Source organism: Rousettus aegyptiacus, unplaced genomic scaffold (genome assembly GCF_014176215.1).
Source record: "Rousettus aegyptiacus isolate mRouAeg1 unplaced genomic scaffold, mRouAeg1.p scaffold_m13_p_10, whole genome shotgun sequence".
NCBI classification, from domain to species: domain Eukaryota; kingdom Metazoa; phylum Chordata; class Mammalia; order Chiroptera; family Pteropodidae; genus Rousettus; species Rousettus aegyptiacus.
The window spans coordinates 45,194,566-45,210,670 of NW_023416285.1; the positions used below are offsets into that span (position 1 = coordinate 45,194,566).

At 37.6% G+C, this 16,105-nt stretch overlaps 1 protein-coding gene across 1 annotated transcript in view; it reads left to right on the top strand.

Annotated features, from left to right (window-relative positions):
- RASGEF1B (RasGEF domain family member 1B) overlaps positions 1-16,105 on the top strand; it is a 482,542-nt gene that overhangs the window by 329,598 nt on the left and 136,839 nt on the right. The window contains exon 4 of the mRNA XM_016156169.2: positions 13,629-13,712. Within this exon, the coding sequence (XP_016011655.1) occupies positions 13,629-13,712 (84 nt within the window). The remainder of the gene's footprint in view (positions 1-13,628; positions 13,713-16,105) is intronic.

Consider the following 16,105-nt stretch of genomic DNA (forward strand, 5'->3'; position numbering starts at 1 on the left):
CAGGCAGCAGATGATACTGTAACTCTCTGCTCAATAGTAATTTTTAGAAAAGAGTGTTCAAAATAGAATTGGTTTAGGAAACAATGTAATTAAATAAGCAGCCAAGAGAAAATATTTCAGCTCTTCTTATTGTCCCACTCTACCCTTCTCTATTTGGCCAAGGGAAGTCTTTTCTTAGGGGTTCATTCTTACTACCAATTTCGAAGAGAATTCCAGTGTTGCCTTTTGGTGTGACATGACTGTAATTGCAGCTACATGATATACAGAAATGCCCTTAGTGTGTGGCAAAGCTATTGAATTACAATTTTTTCTTTTAATGGTATCTATGTTTAAAAAAAATAGAAACCTACAAAAAAAGAATTGAGGGAAATGCCACCCAAGGAAGGAATCTTCTTTATTTGAATAAAGTCTCTGAAGCATTTATCAGGGACCATGGACCAGTAACATGTGATGCCAATCAAGCATCAAAAACTATCGCCAACATAATAACAGCAACATGCCAACCAACCAACCAACAAACCAACTAACCAACCAACCAAAACACATCAATCTAACAATGTGTAAAATTCTTACCAATTAAATCAATTCAGTATTTTGATAAGCTGGTTCAAATTTATTATTTATCCATAAGAATGAAATAAAATGAAACATAATGAAAAAATATGTATTCCTTCTTTACTCTGTACTCACTGTGAAAAAGTAGCATATTTTAAAGAAAGACTTGCATGTAGATAGCGAAGAAACGTTGCTCTTTACAACCTAGCAGCATTATAGAGGGATACAAAACATTTTATAAATATGAGTTACACTTATTAAATAAGACTCTCCTTTTAGCAGAGTTGGAATGCAGCATCAATAGCTGCCATAACTGAAGAATATAAGTAAACAATTTGTCATGCTCTCCACTCCCTGTAATATTCTTTTCACGACACATTCACCATTTTGCCTAGGGTGCTCTACACAAATACTTGAGAAAGTAAAGACCCCTGGAAAATGGTTGGCACAGTTTGATGTCATTTAGAATCAACAAAATCTGCTCTAAATACTCTTACTAAATTAATTAACTCCTTTCTTGGCCATAAAAAAAAGCCAGTATCAGTATGGTGTACTGGTGAACAGCATAATTTTTGAAGCCAGAAAACCTTGAGTTTAAATCCTGCTATCATTATGTATAGATCATCTTAACTAATTTATCTCAATTTATTAAATGTCAGGTTCCCAATCTGTATAAATATAAATCATACTTACTTTATAGGGTTTTGTATAACATCACCTGGCATACAACCGTCAAGTAAGAATGAGTAACTGAGATATTTCTGGCTATCTATCTATCTATCTATCTATCTATCTATCTATCTATCTATCTAATCTATCATCTATCTGTGTGTTAACATTTAGGTACTGTATTTGCTTAGCAAATAGTCAATACAAGGTAGTTGTATAATGGCTTCGGAGCCTTTCTCCTTGCTATACTCAACCTATAATACTTCTTTCCAGGTTTTTCACATGTCTTGTGAAGTTCTTATTTGCAAGCAACAGAAACCAGTTCTGGCTAATATTAACATAAAAACAAATGTATTAAAAGATATTGCTGGAGGAAGTATAAATTTGGTGAAGTGCATATTAGAACAACCACTATGGAAAATTGGTTGGCATTGTCTACTAAAATTGAATACTGTATATGCAGAGTCTGTGATCTAGCAATTCTACTCCCAGCTATATGCCATGTATAAAAAATATACTTGTTCACCAAAAGGCATGGGTAAAGATATTCATAGCAGTATTATGTGTAATAGCCCCAAACTGGAAACAATACAAATGTTAAGCAGCAGAGAAATGGATAAATTATTACATATTCACAAAATGGAATACTGCACAACAATATTATATTATAGACATACACAATGGCATGATAAATCTCAAAACATAATGTTAAGGAAAAGAATGTAGAACGAGAAGAATACATTTTATACAGTTTCATTTATATAAAGTTCAAGATCAGGGTCGGTGGGACTGATGGCGTTCGAAATTAGGATAGTGGCCTCCTTCAGAACTATGACTGAGCAGAGTTTCCACTTGGACACAACCTTGATCGGCCTCCAGGTTGCTGAGCGGGAGACCATTGTCGCAAAGGAGGTAGAGAAAACTTGTCTCTTCCTTGACCTGAGAAGTGTGGGAAAGCCCTGGACTGCCTTGATGCCTTGATTAGAGATATAAGAGGAAAGTCAGACCCACTAAGAGACAAGTGGCAGAGGTAACTCCATGTCCTAAAATGTATCTGCTTTTTTATTTTTACTTTTCATATTATGATTTCAGATAAAAATGTCCTTGGCATACATTCTTGTAAATTCTTTTTCTTTTTTCTTTTTTACCTTTCTTTTTCTTTTTGTTTGTTTGTTTGAGAGAACCTAACATTCGTATGGTTCTGTATGTTCTGGGTTGTAAGTCATGCTCATATACTTTATCTCATGTGGAGTATTGCTTTGAGAATTAAAGACAATGTCAAAAATACCTTTATCATTGTATCTGACCAGAGTGGCCATTCATAACAGAGCTGAGTTGCATAGGGCAGTGAAGAGAAAATGTAATGGTATCTTTAATTTCTTTTTGGGGAATCAAAAAAAAAAAGTCTTAAATCCAAATCTTTTGACACTGAATTCTGTCCTCTTCAATTGGAATGCAGTTTGGATAATCATTCATATCTAATAAAGAAAATCAGCTGACTTAACAATTGAAATGTAAATGAACACACAATGCTCTGCCTTGAATCCCACACCAGATGCTTCCCTGGGCACATTGGAGTAGATGTCACCTCTGGTCTTATTCTAAAGTCCAGCCCAGAGAGGGCTCTCCTGTCATCAGGAGGAGCTCATCTATCGGTGAGTCAGTAACTGCTATCATATAACATTGTTATATGAATTATAACCATAATCACATTTAAATACCTAAAATTATGTGCATAACATGGTATAGAATCTGTAATGTGGACAATATTTTTAGGAATTTATTTTCTATTTTAAAGTAGAGAATAAAATGTGGAGGGCTGCTTTTGACTCATTTATCACTGTAACATAGAATATATGATCTGGGCACCCCAAAACCCAGTGCTGGGGCAGACACCGTATCAGGTACCCCACTTCACCCCCGCATTTCAGTTACAATCATTGGTTACTTCTCCTTGCTCTATTTCCTATCAAATCTGATCTTAAGAGATTATTTTCCCTCAGTCATTTTTTTTCTTATTTTGAATTAAAACCAACATGCCATCTCTCCCACAGATTTTTACACATTAAGCTTTTTCCTAATTTTTTAAATCCCTTTTTTAGATTTTTTAAAATAATGTTTTAATTAACATTCAATATTGTATTAGTTTCAGGCGTACAATTTAGTGATTAGAGTCTTATATACCTTATGAAGTGATCACCCTGATAAGTCTATTAGTTGTAGAATGAATGTCTTTTCCCTAGAAAAGAAATTTCAGGTGCAGGTGATCAGGGGATGGTACATCCTAAACCTTTGCACTTGAAACCACACCACTTCTCTGCTCTCTGAGAGAATTATGCCAACTACTTCACTCAATTTCTAGTAACAGAAGAAATTTTTAGGATGACTAGTTAAGGGCTACATTGTTTGGAAATTTGACTGTACATCTTAAAAATATTAGAGTAACTCTGAGAAATCTTTTAGCTTCAAGGAGAGAAAATTAAGATATCCTTCACTTTACTATGTTTATCATGGAATGAAATCACACCTTGGCATCCCCAATCAACATGTAAGTTTTTATACCTTTAATTGACACCTTTCTGTCCCCCACGCAAACTTTAGAGGCACCTCCGCTCTTTTCTTTTATTTGGGAACACAAAGACACAATACTAACTCAGTATCAAGACTATATATGCATGCGCGCGCGCACGCACACACATACACACACACACACTATGGAGTAAGGGCATTCACTAAGCACAAAGAGCCAAGTAAAATATATATATATATATATATATATATATTATTAAATATATATATTATTAAAATATATATATATTTTAAAAAGGCTTTAATATCGTTCAACAATTATCTGTGATGAGGACAATAGATTGATTCTCTTAAATCTACTTTCTTCTCTATATCCCTAAATGTCACCACCTTATTTCAGCTCTCAAGATCCTGCCTGATCTCTGGACCTCCAGCCTCATACTCTTGTACTATATTCTTTACTATACCAAAGTGGTTTTTACAGAGTATATAGCCAGTCCAGGTGTTCCTTCCCTAAAATATCTTGCTGGCTCTTTCATATCTTCATGATAATTCAGGTCCTTCATGGTTTGGCCCTGCTCATCTCTCTAGCCTCCTAGGCAGCCTATATGCAATTATTCAACACTATTTGCTCTTATCTCTCTCTATATGGGTATTAACCTACTGCCTGGAAAACTCTACCCCATTTTCTTTGCCTGTCCCTCTCTTGTCTTTAAGAATTATCTTAGGAATTCATCTATTTGTTCATTTACCTATTTATTTATTTATTTATTTATTTATTTATTTATTTATTTATTTACTCAAGAAATATTTGTTAAGTGCCAGGTCCTGTGATAGAGTTTGAGGACACAGTAATGGATGAGAATAGAGAAGGCCCTGGACTCTTGGGGAGCTTAGAGTCGTGGGGAGTGGAGACAAATAATATGAACTTTCTTATTAAAAACCACACAAGTATATGTAAAAAGTGCCTAAATAAATGACAACGTGATAAGGGTCACAAAGAAATGCTTCCTAGGATGATAACATAGAAGATGGCAAATATAACCCAGTGGAAATTACAGTCAAGCTGCATACTGAAGGGAGCACTGGAGTCATGGAGAGAGGGAAGTGAGGAGGTTGGGTGGGATGCCCAGAGGTGAGAGAGTCTTTCTGGAAGAGAGAAGAACCGAAGCAAAGGTTCTGTGGCAGAAGAGAACCTGACATTCAAGACACCAAAAGGAGGAAACTGGTTCAATTGAGTAAGGAGAGGCAGGAAGAGGCTTGACCAAGAAGGGCCTTGTAGGACAATATGAAATTTTTGTTTGCATCTAAGAAAACCTCTGAAGTATTTGGCTTCAGTAGGAAAGAAGTAGAGCAGGAGGATCACAATTCAATTTACTTTTTAAAAGATCTCTCAGTCTCCCGGGTGTAGTGTGGAGAGCAGGTCTGAGGAGAGCAAGAATGACGAATCTTCTAGAAGTCCAAGGAAAAGATGTTCATGAGTGAAAATAGATAGAAGTGAGGTTCCCGTTTTTGTGAATATTTCTTGATTTCCCTAACCTTCGGCCCTTTCCAGATTAGAGCCTCTTCCCTTGTGCTTCCGTGGAATCCTGGTGTTTTGTTTTGTTTTATTTTGTTTTTCATTTAATCTGCACAACAACCTTATTTGATGGGCATTATCATTATCTTCACTTTCGATATGAGGAAGTTTATGGTTTGGAAAGGTGAAGCAACTTGCCCATATTTCTAAAGCTAGTAAATGGTGGATCCAGGGTCTTTGAGAAGGGGAAGCAAAGGTGTGAGAAAAAACTGAGGAATAAATAAGCAAAGTGTACACATGGGAGAGAGCAGAAAATTTTGACAGCAGCGAAAAGTTCAAATTGAGATGCAAAGACAGGTTAAGGCTAAAATGAAGTACAAAACTTACATCAAAGAACGTCACATTTGACATCAGAGTTGCAAAGTGGTGAGTGCTCTTTGTACCTTCTGGTGCCCTAGTACACCCAGATGCAAGCAAGCTCTCCCTCCTTGCACCTCACCTGCACCCTTACTGTGTCCTTCCTTCCCTTGGAGTCCTATCAAGAGTCTGTACTTCTCATTTCCGCTTCCTTCCTACAAACCTGCAAGTAATCGTTCAACCTCCATTTCCAAGCAATGTGTGAGTTCTGAAGATTTTAATTACAACTCTTTCTTAAATCTGTCCTTCTAGCTCTTCTTTGCTAGTCCAGATTTTCAGGCATTAGCCAACCTTTCCTGGTTCGTGATAGCAGCAGCCTAAATAGTTGCCTAGCTTACAATTTTTCCTCATCTCAAATGCATGCTTCCATCTACATTGTTATAAAAGAATTGTATGCTTCCTGCCCACCTTTCCTGCACCTTCTCTCACCACCAATGTCTCACTTTGTAAGATCTAACAGCACTAAATTATTTGTGGTTTATGTACTAATTCAACACTTCTTTTTATTTCATACTTCTTGCGTTCATGATAGTTCCATTTACTGAAACACCGTAAACCTCTTTTCATATCCTAGGCCCTGCCCCCACTCCCTGCCCCACACTACTTCTTTGTCTACCTAACTTTTGTTTGTCCTATACTCAGCTTCTGTACCACCTCCTCCTGGAAGCCCCCTAGCCACACAAATTCCTCTCCTGGCTGAGCTGGATGCTCCTCCATCTGTCCCCACTGCATCTTCTGCATACATACCTATCTCTTTCCTATGCGCCGCTTCTTTTGAATATTATTTGTTTACCTCTCTCCCCCACTAGACTTGGGAGAGCTCCTTAAGGGTAAGATGGCATCTTATTCACCTGAGTACCACCAAGACCTGCTCAGTACTGATATATAAAATGCCACCCATCAGACTTCTGCATTCTGAGGTACTGGAAGTTAGGACTTCATAATGTGCCTCTTATCCATTGATAGCTTTCCCCAAATTTGCTGCAAATCTCCAAGCAGGCCCCATCTGTAGAGATGCAGGTTACAGCATCCTAGCACCCTCCCTTCCCTCTGATGAAAGTTCCATTGTGATCACTTTATATTTGGACCTCCTAGAGCCCATACTTCTAGGATCAATTTGGGCATGAAATTGACCTCCTGTGACATATCAGAACTGTGAAGAACTATTTCTTCTCCTGCATGGTGTTTTCTCATGTTCGAATAGATGACATTCCATTTTCATTTTCCTTGATATGTTTTCCGAACTCTTAAAAAATTTACGGTTCGTTATCATATAAGTAAATGGACCATTGTGTGATATAATGATCATGTCTTGCTTTTGACTGTCCAAAGAGATGTATAATTTTTTGTATTGTTGTGTGTTTTCAGACACATTGCCTTATTTGATCTTCTAAAAAAAAAAAAAAAGAACAAATTATATATTGTACTTCTTATTCCTAAAGAAATGGAACCTCAAAGAGGTCATATATCAAGTGAGCATTAAAGCCATTCTCAAATTCACATCTTTAGAATAGGAGGCCAGGGCTTATTCCACTATATCATTTATATTCCACTATATCGCTATATTATTTATAAGGTCCTTAGAACCAGGCATATATTTATTCTAAAAGCATTTACTTTTATGAGCCTATGTTTATTTTATTAACTTATAATTAATTACTCTTTAAAAATAGTTAAAATATTTTCTTGTTTTATAGACTTTGTATGATTTACTCTAAGTACAATTAAAATTTATAATTATGATTTATAATGGAAAGTTTTAGAATATTTTAAATTAAATAATAAATATACCAATTTAAACTCATGTAATAAACTTCTAAGTAACCTATTTATACCTTTTATAATTGTCAAAATCTATAATTGTCAATTTTTATTAAAACATTTTAATAAACCTTTATATTACTTACCAATGTTTTTATATTAAAATCCTTATAAACTTGCACAGAGCTAAGTGATAGTACTCAGAGGATAATTTTCAATGGACAGTAGAGAAGGAAATCTATTTATTAAATTACAATAGCCATCTACAGCCATGCCACTCTGAACATGCCCGATCCTGTCTGATCTTGGAAGCTAAGCAGGATAAGGCCTGGTTAGTACTTGGATGGAAGACCACCTAGGAAGGCAGGGTCCTGTAAGTGTATTTAAAAAAATAAATAAATAAAATAAAAATAAATAAATAAAAATTATAATAGAGATTCATTGATACCTGATATTTCATTCTGAAGAGAGCACCAAGAAAGAATCACAATAAAACATGTCATTAACATGAAATGTAATATTAGTGCTTATTATGTAAGTTTCTTTGTCTGACCCAAATTTTAATTTAAATCTTCCAGATAAGCATATGATGTAGGTATCATCTTGTTTTATGTGTGGGGAAATTGAGGCTTAACAAGATTCAGCAGCTTACTTGAGATCTCAAATTTATTAAGTTATGGAGTGGAAATTTGATCCTATGCATGTGACTCTGTACTTATTGTTTCACTGTGACGCAAGCTGAAGAAATTACAGGATAAAGACATAGTCAGCAATTACTCATTGAAACTAGGGACCTATTGGGTACAGACACTTTAAGACAATGAAGCCCATAAAAAGGGCGTTTCATTGCTAAGCTGGTCATCTGACACTGAGTTACTTAACCTCTATGGACCTAAGTTTTTCATCTATAAATATGAGGTTAATTATGGCATCTTCCTCATAAATTTGCTGTAAAGAAAGAGGAGTCATGTGTGTGTATATACATGCATATATGCATGATATATTTAAGTGGTAGCTATATAAACCAGCCTAATCCTTTTGAAAAGCAATAATTGGATACTAAGTAATAAAAGCCATAAAAATATCTATATCTTTGACACAGGAACCCCACTCCTGGAAATATATTCTAAATTAGTGATTCAAAAGACAAAAAGAAAAGTTTATTTCCATAGGTATTACAAGGAAAACAGTTTGGTATTTCCTCAAAATGTGAAATATAGAGTTACCTTATGATCTAGCACTTCCATACCTATATGTATAACCAAGAAAAATAAAAACATATATCCCCCACAAAAACTTGTACATGAATATTCATAGATACCTTATTCATAATGGGCCCAAAATGAAACAACTCAAGTGGATGAATAGATTTTTTTTTTTAAAGTAGTATACTCATTCAAAGGAATGTTTTTGGCAATGAAAAATGATGAAGTAATGATACATGCTACAACGTGAGTAAACTTCAGAAATATTATGCCAAACAAAAGTTGTAAAAGACTACATTTTGTATGATTCCATTTTTTATAAAATGTACAGAATAGGCAAAAATAGAAAGTAGACTAGTGGTTGCCTAGAGTCGGGGGAGGGGACAGGAGAGATGGTGAATAACTGCTAATAAGTAAAGGGTTTCTTTTGGCAGAGGACAAAAATATTCTAAAATTGCATTGTGGTAGATGGCCGCAAAACCCTGTGAGTATACTAAGAAACATTGAATTGTGCACTTTAAGTGGGTGAATTTTATGGTATGTGAACTGTATCAAAAAAAAAGGGAAAAATGGAAATAATCAAAATAATTATCAAGATACCAAGCACATTATACTCGATCCTATATATGGAACATTATGCAATCACTAAATATTATAAACCCAAAGACTCTGTAACAATACAGAAAATAATGTAATGTGATATTAAGTGGAAAATGTGTGAGTGCGGTGCAAAGTGATGTTGTAGCTAAATATATACACATTTGGATGAAGACTGGCAGAAAGCTCAGAGACAAGAATGCCCTCCTTCTTTCAGAAGTCCCATTAATGTTCATGAGTGTTTGGAAAACACTTGTTTTAGTGTGTGTGTGTGTGTGTGTGTGTGTGTGTGTGTGTGTGTGTGTGTGTGTGTGTGTGTGATGGTAGCCTTGTGGTAGGGGCAGGTGGTACTGAAGATGCATAAAACATTAAGAAGGAAGGAAAAAGCACAAGGGACATTTTAAAAATCAGAATGTAAAATATCCAAGAAATGGAAATTTAAATGCAAATATTTAGCGGACCATTTAAAGGAAATGGGTATTGAGGGTGCTGAAGAATGTATAAGTGGGTCAGGGTCTAGCAGGATTCTGCCCAGAAAACTAAATAATTGGAATGCTTCTGAGTGTGCTCTCCCCTGTGACCGTTTTCTGTTCTCAAGTTTTGAGGGGAGGGGATTTTCATATACCGGAGCTGGTGTAGGACTGTGATAATAACCCAAAAGGAAGCAGGAAAGCATAGCAGTATGCATAGTTTACTTAAGTTCACCCAAATTGTACCGGAGTGTGGAAAAAAGGAGGAAGTCTGGTTAAGCCTGAGTGAGTCAGCATTTAATTGCCCTCCACCCAGTCCTCCTCCCTGTCTGTGTGCTTGACCCTTGCAGGGGAGGAACAGCAGCTAGGATGGGTGGGGCGGGCCCCAAACCCTATTGGTTGGCTTCAGTCAACAGGTTGGGGGGCTAGAAAGAACAGAGGCCAGAGCAGTAGCAATGATCAGTATCACATCCTTTCTCAGGAATGTTCTCTTTCCTTGTTTCCCACTGAATGTTTGAACTATCACAGCTCCTTCAATCCCCTAGGTCTTAGAAACAGCTTGTGGCTTTTGTGACAGGCATATAAAGTGCTGTGTTAGCAGTTTCTGAAAAGTGCTCTACAGATGAAGGTGCAGTTATTTTTACTCTGGAAGTATAATGGGTGACAGGTTAAGGCTGGACAAAGGGATGGCAATCTTTAAGGTAGAATCTACTTCTATTTCAAAACAGCGCACATTGAACCTGGTCCCTAGGTGTGGGGAGAAAGAGCTGGCAGTTGATGGGCATCAATGTCCATATTTTTTGTGGAGTATAAAATCGAGATTTCTGACAGAGTATGCATTCTTTCCTTCAGAGTTATTGAAATGTTTGAGCTGCCCAGTGACGTGCCCTTAAGCAGATGCCACCTGGATGGATCCCGCTGCTCAGTTATCTAGCTGAGTCTACCTAATGATCCCTGCGTCTGTCCTTCCTCATCAGAATCCCAGATTATTTCTGTCCTTTTGCACCAGGAGTTTGCTCTTATATTTCAGGCACCAGGATAAACACTGAGGGTTGTAATTACAGTTCAAGGCCTTAACCACTTCTTTGGTCTCCTTTTAGGAATCCAATCTTAGAAAAATAACACCAGGTACCTTTTATGTGGAGATCTCTGAGCAGTTCTGTAGCTCCTCAGGAGTACTCTGAAGTTGTTATGTGAAAAAGATAAGGGGGCAATATCGTTCTCATTTTGCAGAGAGCTGGAGAGGATGGCTGACTTGCCTTTTATCTAATTCCCTATTATTGCACTTTGTCCAAATTCATCCTCAGTGCCCCCATCTCCACATTTAGCAAATGGTGAGTTAGATCTGGAACAGTAGTTAACGCCAGCCACCCAGTAACTCAGCCACCCAGGCAACAGCAACAAAACCCTGTGTGAAAAGCCTGAAATGAGGAGAGGAGATTGGAACGGGAAACCCTACTTAGTAATAACAACATGCCCCTCACTACTCTGTTTTGTATTCTAACCCATGTTTTTCAGAAAGTCCCTTTTATGAATGGCCCAGAATCATCACATATTTTCCCACTAAACAATTTCTAAGTGAGAAATGTGTGTTTTGCAACTGTTGCATTGTTTTTAGGTTTAACAACACCTAGTGCGAATGTATCAAGGGAATCTTTAGTCTAAAGAAAATCAGGCTGCACAACCACCTAAGAAAACTAGTTACATGTTGTCATAGCAACCAGACCAGCCTCAGAGTAAAGGGCAGAGTTCTTCAGATTCATCTACTACATCACTACATCTGCAGATTGACTTCCTCGAAACATAATCACGTGTCCTGATCATCAACACAGAACCTGTTATTTTCATTTAAAAAAAAAAAGTTGCAGTCTCAAGAGGGTATATTTTGGCCTTTACCCTGGTGCCATTCAATGTCTCTTTATCTTGGAGAGGTGGGCTTTGGTAACTGGATCCTTTGGAACTTTTATTCAGGCATTCACTAATATGTTAGGGACCTGAGCCAATGGGGTTAATAGTAATTAAACTTTGATGGCTGGAACATGACCTGTGAAATGAGTTGCTGGTCTCATTTTAACTCCTAATGGATAGAAATTGACATCACCTAGAATCCAGCCATAACTCCTATTTTCAGATGACGAGAAGAAGCCAGAGGTTTGAATAGCTTCTCCTGAGGCTAAGCTGCAGGGCCTCTTCCCCAGGAATTGCGCTTTGCCTTTCTAGGACACAGATATCTTCACAATTAGTTTCAAAATACCTTGCAAGATGTGTGTAAATAACACAAACCACATTTACAGGCAGGGCCACCCTAGTGGAAAGTACAAGTAATTTGACCAGGGAAAGATAATTAGTAACAGCAGGGGTAGAGATTCCAGAGGGTCATACCTTATTCCTTTGCTAAGACCACTAAAAAAATCTTTCTTTCACTCAAGAAGCATGGCCAATTAATGGACAGCAGGAGGTGGGGATGGGTCAATACTAGCAGATTCAATTTTAAAGGTCATTTTCATTTTATGGGGTTATTGGTACCTACAGTTAAGTTTTTATTTTTTCAATAACAAGCCTTTTGCTGTCTCCTCTAACAAGCCTAAAAGAGGGTGAAAAGTGTGTAGTGAGAATGAGAGCTGGGGGTTGGAGAGAGCTAGATCTGGTGAGGTGTTTAAAAATTAGTGATTACATAAAGATTTCTCCGACAAAAGGAAGAGTCATTAAATAGAAAAGACCTATGTGTATGTATGTCTTAGTTTGTTCAGACTGCTGTAACAAAACACCCCAAACTGAGTGGCTTATAAACTATACAAATGTATTTCTCACAGTTCTAGAGGTTGGAAGACTAAGACCAGGGGGGCAACATGGTCAAGTGAGGACCCTTTTCCAGGTCACAGACTTCTCATCGTATCCTCACATGGGAAGGGGGCAAGCAAGTTCTCTGAGACCTCTTTCCTAAGGACATTAATCCCATTCCTAAAGGCTCTGCTGTCGCAACCTAATCACATCCCAAAGACCCCATCTCCTAACACCATCACCTTGGTGATTAGGATTTCAACGTGAAGACTTCACAGTGATATAAACCTTCAGGCCACAGCAATATGTAAGACGCATGTCAGGCTGTGAAGGATCCAAAGATATCTATGACACGAGTCCTGTCCTCCATTGCTCACATTCCCAGCAGAGAGTATTAGTACTCTAAGCATAGCACATGGATCCTGTGGTAGGAAGGTTATTCTGACTCTAGTCAGAAGTAGAGGAAAACAGCAAAACATTTCTTAGGAAATCTGAGCTGGCTATTATACAGCACAGGTAAGAAATCATAGGCACATATTGAGGAAAAGATATTTTAGGAAATGGGAACAACAAAAACAAAAACATAGACTAGACTCTGTTAAAAAAAAATGCATTGACCAAATGTCTTAAGGTTTAGATTAAATCATGGGACAGAAATGGAGCTGAAGCCAAAAACGTGGGAAAGAGCCACATTTTTCAGGGTTCTAAAAAGCAGGTAGAGAATGTTGGATATTATCCCATATAGAATCAAAGATTTGAAAACCAGTTTAACTGTGGTCAGTTTTTATATGCAGTGAGGTATTAGTAAAGTTATTTTTTTAAAAAATTCACATAGTCTGATCTCTGTTCTACGAAGATACCTTAACAGATTAGGCTGAAAATATTCTGCGTTTTTGCCAGCATATGTGTATGAATTCCTTCAACATGTCATAAATGGTTTTATAAAATGTCCTTGCACAAGGTTAAATGAGTTTGCACAGATTGGGAAAATGCTGACTCGGGTATTTCAAGTGACAACTGTTAAGTGCTTTAGGCACCATCATGAGAAACAAGGAAATGTCTCCATTCAGTAGGAAATCCAGCCAAGTTCATGAATTCTCTCTCTGTGTGTTTCCTTTCATATAGGAACAGCAATGGAAAACTTCAATGTACAGCAGCGTAACTCCAGTCTGCTTTACAAGCCCTCTGATTGAGAAGCCAATTGGCAAAGTAAGAATAAATTCATTTCTTGTTAAACGGTATGATTTGAGTCTGTTAGCTGTATTTATTTTTGTCTTGAGCTCTTTGAGTAAAATAATCAAATAGATATCATGGAAGTGGCTGGTAAAATCCAAATTTTGAACTATTTGGTTATCCCTAACGGCATTCGCCCTAGGCAAACTGTTGAAATGAGAGATGTTGATCTGAGATTCCTTTGCTTCAGCTTCTGCCTGTACTTCCATCCCAATGCTGCTGTCCCCAACTCCCTTAACATCCTGATTTCTCAGCTCTTTGACTCACCTTCCCCTGCCTATCAGAACTTGTTAGAAGAAAGACAGTGCTTTTGGTCATTCTTCTGCTCTCAGTGGGTTCAGTACCTGGGGCAATGCAAATTAAGCTGAAAAACAAAATGATAGATAAATAGGAAAAAAGGTTTATTACTGTGAAAAAGGAGGCCTGAATAGAAAAGAAGTGAAGACCCAAAGAAGCAGTTATGGCTGGGGTTTATATACTATTTTAACAAAGAGTGACAAATTGTAGAGAAGTGACAAGAGAAAGAAAAAAGGAGTTTGGGCTTCTTGTGGCATCAAATTGTGAAAAGGTGAATATAAGGGGGAAGTTAATGGAAGAAAAGAGTTTTTTTTAGCAAGGATGATGATGCATAATCAAGTTGGTGCCTTTTGTATTGATAAGAGCCATCTCTGGTGATTAAGAGTCCTCCTCCTGGTACTGGAGAGGAAGACACCTTTACACATTTATGTTACTTTTAGAAAGGGAAATTTATATCCTGCTTTTAGACAGAATAGGGGAGGGCAGAGAACATTTCCTGAATCTGCTGTTTATCAGTTGCCTTCATTACTGAGCAAGGGTCCACTGCCCCATGTGCAATAGGAGCCCAAACTATAACACCGACCTTTGAGAAAAGAAAGAACTATTTATTTGCTGCTGAGTTGACTCACGGGAGACAGGAGTCACTGCTCAAATCCGTCTCCCTGATGTGGGGTCTGGACAAGTTTAAAGGGTTAGGGAGAACGTGAGGTAATGCTGGCAGGATAAGTTTTGATTGGAGGGTTTTGGATCTTAGCCAATTATGGTATAGGGTTGATGAGCAAGAGAAAGCACAAAGGAATTCCAGGCTGGTGGAATTTGATTGGTCAGTTTCATATTTGCTCATTTTTGGTCTAGGCACCAGATCATCCTTATTAAAGGACTTCTCACTTCCTAAAGGTCTCTAGTAGGCACAGTTCTGTTACTTGAATTCATAGATTGAAGATTCTTGGTTCTGAGTTCATCCCGAGGACCAGGGTGGCATATGCCCAGTACTAGCTCTCTAAAATAAGTCAAAGATTGCATTAATTACCAATCTGCTTTAAGGGAACAGAACCATTTCTAAGCTAGTCAGTGTGATTTGTGTGCTGTTTTATCTTCATCTCATCCAAAGTGGCATATTCTGATCCCCTTCAACGTATTGATATGAATGAAATCCAGCCGTAGTACTACCTCTTTCAAGCGTTTTAGTTATTTGAACTATCTTGTGGAAAGAAGAAATACTTCACCTCTAGAAGAAAAATCGTAAGTTTTTGCCTGAACTGCTCCTTTCTTGAACCTGAAATCACACCCATCAGTCCCACCAGGTTGTGGAGAGCCAGATGGTTAAGAGTGTTGGTATTCTGGAGCCAGCCTGCCTGGGTTGAAATCCCAGCTCTGCCATTCTCTGATTATGTGGCTCTGAGCAAGTCACCTGTAAAAAAAAGGGGGGGAGGGGGCTTCAAAATAGTACCTGCCTCATGGGACTATCACCACGATTAAGTAATTTAATATAAATTCATAAGAACAAGGATTTTAAAAAACCTATTCTGTTCACTATGTATCCAAGCACTCAACAAATTATGCAAATGAATTTAATAAATGAATAAATGAAAAGCAACACACATAGAAAACTTCAAAACACATCCTTAATTTGCTTATCTCAAGAAATGGGAGCTGCAGAAGGCAGTGTTACATGTCAGGAAAAGAAGTAGAACTCTGCTGAGTATATCAAGGACACTTTCCAGGCACATCTTAACAGAAGAACCACAATCTACCTGGGAGACCTGCCACCTTCCTGTCCTTTGATACAGCAGTGTACCTCCAGACCACACGCAATCCAATGACTAGGATGAAACATAGCCATGTTTGGGGCAAGTTAAACAAAAATTCTTTCAATAGGGCTTTTCTCTTCAACTTACAGATCTATGTGGGCAGAACCGGAATTTTTGCAGTTTTTAAAAAAATGAATCTATTTTCCTGACAGTTCCTGGTAATTTTGCCTTGGCGGCCAGTCCTGCCAAGGCAGCTGCCTGCGGAGTGTGAAATCCTGGCTGAATAGGAAGCCTCTGGCCCTGCTGTCAGCAGACTGACTG